At 38.6% G+C, this 9,278-nt stretch overlaps 1 protein-coding gene across 1 annotated transcript; it reads left to right on the forward strand.

Annotated features, from left to right (window-relative positions):
- The first annotated feature begins 2,176 nt into the window (after positions 1–2,176).
- On the forward strand, positions 2,177–9,278 carry LOC124223180 (calpain-B-like). Its single transcript, XM_046634931.2, has 15 exons — positions 2,177–2,420; positions 3,452–3,538; positions 3,635–3,764; positions 4,181–4,363; positions 4,522–4,712; positions 4,990–5,287; positions 5,463–5,605; positions 5,747–5,988; positions 6,069–6,217; positions 6,305–6,528; positions 7,759–7,801; positions 8,099–8,228; positions 8,313–8,425; positions 8,520–8,715; positions 8,941–9,278. The coding sequence occupies exons 2-15, from the start codon at positions 3,453–3,455 to the stop codon at positions 8,961–8,963; spliced, it is 2,151 nt and encodes a 716-aa protein (XP_046490887.1). The 5' UTR covers positions 2,177–2,420; position 3,452; the 3' UTR covers positions 8,964–9,278.

Below are 9,278 nucleotides of genomic sequence, written 5' to 3' on the forward strand. Positions count from 1 at the left end.
TCACTAGCTCCAATTCTTCCGTCAGCTATTATACGACTTAAACTTGCGATTCAAACTGGTTGAAAATAAATTATACCTGATTAACCTGGAGTAATCTTGTAACTGTGTCATTCTTTTTCAGATGATTAATAATAAGTTGACGAATAATCAATATTAAAAGTGATAATAGCATTGAGCCAATTAAACAAATAGTGAATAAATAGATCACGATAATACGCAGCAAACACACACGATGAGAACGTTGTTCAAAGTCGTGAACGGATCTAATCCTTTACGATTGAATCAGATTTAACGTCTAGGGGTGTGAAAATGATGTTCAATTCAACTGTACCGATTCCCTTGAGCAACAATAAAATCGTGGTAAACCTATTTGTGCCATTGTTGTTATTACCTTGGTGGAAATAATTTCTACGCCAGACTACGAATTTCATTTAACGATTTTATAAGAAAATTCCTACGATTAAGTAGAGAAATTCGGACAAGTTCGTAGTTTTGGGATTGAATTTATTCGTTGATTATCGCACTCTTCATAGGTATTCGTAGATTTTGGTAATCTGCTCTGACCCGTTGGCGTCCATTTTTGTAGAAATGCATATTTTTTTGCATATCATCGCAGACTGGCGTAATTTCCTTGACTTTGTGGTCTTGATATTTGTAAAAAATCGTTGTTTTTCAATGATCATCATATTATTAGTCAACTTTTTTTCCATAGACTCACCTAACCGAGATAAGATGAGTTCAAAAATATACGACAGATTCACTAAATCTGCCTAAATCGTACTCACGATCAGAAGATGAGAAGATCACTCTTCGGATGTAAGCCGAAATTTTGCTCGGTACTTAATTTGTCTGCAATAAGTTTTCCTTGTGAGAGAGATGTGACATCTAGGGGATGATTTAGGTCCGAAATTGTGATTAGTTTTCATAGAAACTTGTAGATTTTCATAATTCTTCGTAGAAATTCGTAATTTTTTGTAGAAATTCGCACCTTTCTACAAAATTCAAGGCGCTTCTCTGCGGAAAATATTTGTGGTATTTGGATCAAAAAATGACATCATCTTTCATACAGAGTCGTAGATATTGATTATTATTTTTCTTTAATCCTCGTAGTTTCGTACAAAATTTTACGAAAGCAAAATTATATTTACTCCTAGTATGGAATTTTCATTAAATTTTTACTTTTCTACGTAGTTCAACGCGGTTCTAGAATAAGAAAAATGGTAATCTTTGGGTCCAAAATTGAAATTACCTTTCATAAAAAGTCGTGGATATTCGTAATTTTTCGTTGATCCGCGTAGTTTTCTATAAAATATTACAAAAAAAAAGTCTTTTTTTCTAAATGCTTTTTTTTTGTTTTCGACATCTCACCCCACCGCCAACTTCATGGGTATACTATTGTTATTATAATCTTTTTTACCTGTTGCTATTAAAATCTTCTTTTTCATTTGTTCACGCGGGGGAGAACGTTTTTATAAGACAGAGAGATGAAAACAGTGTTTCTTTGGTAATTTTATACGAAAAAATATTCAATTGCGAAAGTTCGTAAAATTTATCTCCATTTCCATATTGTTCCGCAGAGTTAATCTTTTCATACAAGTAAGGATATCGTAAGCTTATCAGGGGTTGGAAAAGTATTTAGGACTAATTGGAACCACAGGTCGATTTCATTACGAGATTTTTAATCCAGATTAGCAATGTTACTTGGCCGTTGGTATCGAAATATAGGCGAAATAATCAAATTACAATACCACCTCGTTATATCGCGGTCTCCGGGGTGTATAAAGGAAGAGAACCGGGATATAAATAGTTCCCCTACTTCGCCGTTGGTCCTACTACTCCGCACAAGGTATTCGCGTTATTGCGAAAGCTTGATGCGCACGAGTGGCTGGTGGGGGGATGTGCTCCGAAGGGAAATACACCAACGGCGATATAACGAGGTGGCACTGTATACATATATTGTAACGGGTACGGTTTATCTTGGGGCCAGAGCCTATGAGATAAACCCGTTATTGTGTGTTCTTTGTCAGATTCTGATGAAACAATAGATTTATAAGGAACCCCCTCTGATGGGTAAAAAGCTGGATCAGCTTATCAGACCCAAAAACCCTGTATAGTCGAACTATGCGGACTTAGGTATCACCAAAGCCGCCTTGATATGTGAACAAGCACCTCCGCCCGTTGCTTCCTCCGGAAAGACAAGGGTTCTTCGGCCGTTGCTTCCAGCTAGAGACAAGTGAGAGAGGCGTATGTTACCTAGTCGGAGATACGGGTTTCCCAGTACTCCCTTCTAATCGCAAACTCGGAGTAATCAGAGTCGCCTGCCTATTTCTGTTGTGGGTTACTGACCCAAAAGACCGCCAACCTTCCAGATCAGGGACTACCTTGGCTGGCTGTTGGTTTATTCTCCTCCCCTTTTTAAGGTAAAGTTTTATGTTCCAGAAATATATTTGACAACGAGACAGACGAGTGCATGTTTAAATAGAATATAAATTTTATTAACGATAAGCTCAAGTACAATGGTTTTTGTCAGTAGATAATGATATGGTTTTACAAAAATTAACTGTAGAGAACAAAAGATAAAAATAAAATTAAAGAAATAATAATACTGTCAGAATTCGTCGGTTCTGTTCCTAAATATCCCTACAGCTCAAACGTTAAATACGCGTCTTTATTCAATCCTTCCTCTAGAGGTCCCGGGCTATCGTGGACTCTACTTTCTATATTGTTTTCAAATTTCAGACTACGCTTTTTGCTTGAATTTCCTCTCTAAATGTCGTGAAGGTAAATTCGATAACGCTCTCTAGACAAGAAACGCTTCGTACAATAATGACGCAGCTCGGCGCTTTACCGGACAACTGGTAACCGCTCTTCGTGGTCCTGCAGTTTTGTGCTCTCCCAGAGTTGTTGTTGGATTGTCCTGTCGACGTCATTTCCCTATTTGTGTGCCCTGTTGCGGGTCGTCGTCCTGGTATGCGTTGGTCAGCGTCCGTCGTCTTTGTTTATTATTATGGATGTTAGCAGGTCACGGTCGATGTCGATGGTGGTCTCGATCAGCTGTCTGTGTCAGTTGTAGTCATGATTTGTGTATGTCACGGGCACTGTTGATGTTGATGCGGTTTTGAACGGCTGTCCTTTACAATGTATATATATATATATATACACTCTCGTATCCGTTGAAACGGTCGACAATTTCTGGTTGACATTGGGAGGTGCTGCTGCTGTTTGAATCACAGTATAACTTTGCTCTCTTACTTTTTTCACGTAAGTATTGGGGTAGCCTTTGAAATCGGAGTAGTTTAATTTTGTTCGATTGTTGAACGAGTACATGCGCTTCATACTTCTTCACAAAATCTTTCAGCTTTCAAGCGATTGAGATTATCTGTGTTCATGCATCGTTTTTCGCGAACAAAGGTACTGCTGACTATTTGCATTTAAGGTTGAAATTTTTCAGGATGTTGACTAGGAATTTCGACATCACGCCTAACCCTGTGACTTTCGGTACGAGCCTCGAAGAAGTTGAGAAGAAATTGGATGACGCGTAAGATATCGACTTTTTTTTATGTTCATAAACGTTCTCATTTTCCGTGGAATCTTCGAAACTGTGAATCATCACTTGACGTAATTTCATTTGCAGTAACTTAGACGTCTCGAATAAAGGAAACTCAACATCTAACCGACGCAATGCGCCGTTGAAATTCTTAGGTGGAGGCATATTCAATTCCGGAGACATCTATCGTCACTACCCTCCGGAAACAATTTTCAAGGTACGCACAGTGGAGTACTTGTGATATCAAATTGACGTTTTTCTCATTGACAGACACGCGATAATAAGAAACTGATGTGATTTTCTTGAACCAGATCAATTTCTTCAGCTGAAGTCAATTGGTCAATAATTTTTAAGATCACTCATGGCTTTGACGACTTGATCTGAAAATAATGTAAGCACAACGTTGTTTGTGATTGAAAAATTTTTCAAACGGGGTACATTGTACAGGCCAAGCTGTGTTAATCGCGTCGGATTTGCATTCTTCCCTGAAAAAGAGGTGGCCTTTGAACAAAACTTCGGATTTTCAATGAAATTTGCCGCAATTATCTATACGGCCATAATATGTTTTGTTTTTTTAGAAATATCACGAGTTTTAACGGACATATGTCTGCTTTGTTTGTTTATTTTTTTCAGCTGGGAGATAAAGGATCTGGCCTAAGATCGAGAGGAGAGATTCAAGATTTTCATCGATTAAAGCAAGAACATTTAAGTCGTGAAACATTATTCGAGGACGCAACATTCCTGAAACCAAGTTCTATCTGGACGGATGGACATGAAGATGATTATATTGAAGATATCGAATGGAAACGCCCGAACGTAGGTAGCGACTTCATTGGAAAGAACTAATTCATCGAACGTGACGCTTTATTACCAAAAACTTGAGTGTCTCATAAAGTCTCTGATGCAGTGAAATCTACAAGAACTCTCCGAAAACTATATTCTCGTATCTGCAGCCTTGATATGTTTTTTTCCAGGAATTATCGGATGATCCAAAGTTTTACGTCGAAGGAGGTTCACGATTTGATATAAAACAGGCGCGTTTTGGTGACTGCTGGCTTTTGGCAAGCATTTCCAATTTGGCGATGCATCCTGGCGTGTTGGACCAAGTTGTACCGAAAGAGCAAAGCTTCGAAGACAAAGAATACGCTGGAATATTCCACTTCAGGTATGTTCTTTTACAGTAAGGGGCGCGATTCAATTTTAATACCTCATTTGAAACCATGTCGATTGATTTTTGAACCAATTTCTTTGATGCCAAAGCAAATCTTTCGGCACCTCAAATATTCAATACGAATTTATTCTTGAGCTATACACGTTCTTAGAGTGTTGAATTAATTCCTTGACGTCTTGCGGGTTAATTTCACGGGATTCTCTCTGATGAATTCGAGTATCGACTTGGGAATTAATCGACATTCGGCGTCAATTTTATCATTATGCTCTAGATTTTGGCAGTACGGAAGGTGGATCGACGTCGTGATAGACGATTTTCTACCTACGAAAGATGGAGAATTGGTGTCTGCACATTCGTCTACGGCAAACGAGTTCTGGAGTCCTCTACTTGTCAAGGCTTACGCCAAACTCTATGGTTCCTGGAATGTTATTTCAGGGGGTCGTGCTTCCGAAGCTATGCAAGATTTCACTGGAGGTATAATCCGCATGTATAAGGCAGAAGAATCGTTGGACTTGTTCGACATTTTACTGGAAGATCACCAAAGGAACGCGCTCATGAGCTGCGTCATGGTGAGTGATTAGTTGATTACCAAGTTTAACGAATCTCTTAACGTTGAAATATTCTAACGTGACATTGATTATTATCGAACATTTACACCTTTCAATTGGTGATGAAGATCCGTTTGCCTTAGACTATAATATTACGTAATTCATATCCCATGACATTCGTCGTGAACTTTTGCAGAAAGAGACATTTAAAAGATTTGGAATATTTTGTCGCCACGTGCACAGTATCACAAAAGTCTGTGCATTCGATAATTTCCGGCTGTTGAGACTGAGAAACACGTGTGGTAACGAAAAGGAATGGACTGGAGCGGGGAGCGACAAGTAAGAATATTTTGAATAAGAATTCCAATAAAATAGACAATATAGTATGGAGCAATTGAAAATTCTCCAGGGCATTGAGATTTTGCAGCAATCCGTTATGTGTTGAATAAACTGTAGCAAACGGCATTTATTTCGCAACAGTTCACTAAAATGGAAGTGCATTCCTGAGTCCAAGGAAAAAGAGCTGGGCTTGCAGATCGACGATGACGGTGAATTGTGGATGTCGTACAAAGATTTCCAAGGTTTTTTTAGGGACATTGAAGTCTGCTATCTGAACCCTTTTTCTTCGACGGATACGAATAGTAAGAAGAAATGGCAAACGTATGCGTTTGAAGGCAAATGGGTGCGTGGAGTGACTGCTGGCGGAGACGGAACATCCTTGGGTTCGTATTCGTCTCTTGATTGTTAATGATTTTGCCATAAATTGTAGGATTTGTTCATAACAATTTTGTTATCTGCGTAGGAACGTTTCACCAGAATCCTCAGTATTCTATAACTGTCGATTCTCCAGACGAAAACAGTGACCAGTGTACGGTGATAGTGGCCTTGATGCAAAAGCATCGAAGGGCTAAGAATGAAGAAAGTCCTCCTCTCAACTTTGCCATTTACCCGGTACGTCTTGAAGTATAAAAAATCATGCAAACGCTTGAACGAAAATCTTTCGCAGAATTGTAGCTTTTTCTAGATATTTCTCTACAGTTGGCTGGAAATGGTGATATATCGAAACCATTGAAAACAGATTATTTCGCTTTCAATTCGCGCGTTGGTGAAGACTCGTCCTGGACAACTCAACTTCCACGAGAATTCACTAGTCGCGTCGAATTGTCACCTGGATCATACTGCATCGTTCCTTATACCACCAAGCCTCATGACGAAGGAGAATTCTTGCTCAGGGTATTTTGCGATGGACCAGCTTGTATGGCGTAAGTCATTAATACAGTGTATTCTCCTAGCATATGGGTAGCGAGGATACAGCCTTGAGAGTCAAGTGAATGTTCGAATTATTATGGTCTCTTTTAATACTGGAAAAATTATTCATGCCTATTCAATCCAATGTACCACGTGACAGAAATCACTGACATTCGATGTCAGTTCAAAACGGATGGGTTTCACAGTTCATTGATATATTTAATCTCTTCAAATGATTCTATGTTTTTGGTAAAAGAGAATACTATATTCTAACCGGGATGTGCTTGGATGAGTTTCAACAATAACCACTCAACTTCCAAACTTCCGGTCAACTGATTAATTTCCTGTTTCGAAAATCCTGTTTAAATTAGGTTCACCGATTTTGTATGATTTCGAATCACTTGCTGCAAAGGATTTTGTAACTGTAGGTAGTCAAATTTAATCCGCGATTATATATTTCTGAACACATTGGCATATTTTAATTGAACGAGTGTGCGATCAGCGTGTTCATTTTCTATGTTCGTTTAGCCTTCCGGTACGATGTCACGATTATAAATTTCATGTGCTTAACCTTTGCACTGGCATGCGCACCCACGATTGAAAGTTCGTTTGAAGATGTTGCTTCTCTATAAGAATATCCATAATATAAATTCTAAAGCTTAATAACTGGAACACGCATTATTCTTACAATTTCTCAACGCTTGCGGTAATTTTCTTGTGATCATTGTATTTGGCGTCATTTTTCCGTTATGCTCATCAGCATGTTGAGATAATTAAACTGTTCTGATCGACTACATCAGGCCAAGTGATTTATGCAAATAAAAATCTCTGGTTTTGGTCTTTATCTTGACCACTGAAACATGTGCTCAGATTATTTGTGTCGTTGACTCGTTAAATCATTCTTGAATTATTTTCACTATGAGATACTCATCAGGGAAAAAGTCGGAAATCGATAAATCTTGTTTGCAATCACGGAATTGCCAGAATTTTTTCAAAATAACAAATTTGGAAATTAGCCGAAGGATCGTTCTTCGAATTTCTATAAATTAAGACCCGTGAGTAAATTTTAAGGGTTTCCATAATAGACATTACGATCTGAGAATATGCAAAATGAATGCCGAGTATTCAGGGTTCGGCGTTCGTTGATTTGGTGTACAAAACCCGACATTTCACCAAAAATATGGCAGAGGTGTGACTGTCAGTTTCATGTTTTTCAAATCAAACAAATATATGTTTTTTTACAGAGTGTACGACGAAGAAATTGGTTACGGCTGTGAAGGGATAATGGTAGGTACAAGATTCGTCAAGTATCCTTCAGGATAGCCGTGAGCTAGCGATCATAAACCTGCCATATGAATAAATTTGTACGGCTAACTTGTTACGACCAGTGAGCAATTTGAAAGCGGTTCGCGTTATTTGCTTTGATTTCATTTCGATTATCACGTTTTGTGATCTCCCATCCGGCTGCAATTGAATTGTTTGACTGTGTAACTTTCACAGGACTTAACGTAATTCACGTGCGTACTTCACATATTCCTGAATTAAAATTCAGTTGGTAAATGACGGCGGTGAATAATTTTCCAGGTACGTGACCATCGATTGTCCGATGAGGATGCGCAATTATTGTTTGCTGTCTTTAAAAAAGTCTCACAAGGTGAATTGGAAATAAACTGGAAACAGCTGCAGGAAATGTTGCGGAAGGATCCGAGGGAAGGTTGGAATTATAGTTTGAATTTACCCAGTTCAAGTTTCCCAACTATATGAGTGAAGCTTGTTACTAGATAAGTAAAATTTACAGTTTTCAACGAGAATACGTGTCGCAATATGGTGATTTTGATGGATGAACTTGATTCGGGAAAACTTGGGTTTGGAGAGTATAACGCGTTACGGATGAACATCAAAAAGTGGAAGGTAAGAATTTGTGTCTTCCGGATCATCGCAGTACCTCACGTAGTACTTTGCAGTTTTTTCTTAACGGGGCTGTAACTATTGCGATTGTTTGCAGGATGTGTTCAACGCGTACGACGCAGATGGCTTAGGCTACCTCAGAACTTCCGAGTTAAAAGGGGCTTTGAATAGCGCCGGATACCGAGTGAATAAACAAGTCTTGATCAAACTTGTACATCGTAACCAAGAAAACCCTGGAAAGATTACCTTTTGCGAATTTGTAATATGCGCATTAGAACTCAAGACAATGATCGGTGAGTGAGAGGATGAAAAATTCTGAGGAGTGCAGGAGCTCGGCGGCTTGTCGAATGATTCTGATTGCAATTGTTGGCCGAAATGTATCTGACCCGGAAGATTTTGGAGCACCTAAGATTACCTTTCAACGGCAATCACCAGCACGCAATCTATCGATGGGTTAGATGTGTCGAAGTCATCCTGTCTTCCTGATTTCACGTTATTTTTTTTTTTTTTGCTTTCAGAAACATCTCAAAACGTCGCTTAAGTTGCGGTGAAATCTGGGAGCGACGTATGGTCAAACTTTGCGAGAGACGAAATGACGCGGTCTTCCGGACAAAAATATTTCAACACTTTTTACCGAAGTCCAGACCACGTTAATTTCCAACTATCACAAATTTATTTGCACTGTTGATGATGTTTCACCTGGCACAACCCTTGCTCGATATGTAGTGTATAAGATTTTATTTCCCCAGTCTAAGATTTTCTCGAACTGGTAAACTAGTAACTGTTCAAAGTATATAAGAATTGAATGTAGGTATACTACGTTTAAATAAAATTACATCTATGAACCCTACTGAAA

Source organism: Neodiprion pinetum, chromosome 7, assembly GCF_021155775.2.
Source record: "Neodiprion pinetum isolate iyNeoPine1 chromosome 7, iyNeoPine1.2, whole genome shotgun sequence".
Classification (NCBI taxonomy): domain Eukaryota; kingdom Metazoa; phylum Arthropoda; class Insecta; order Hymenoptera; family Diprionidae; genus Neodiprion; species Neodiprion pinetum.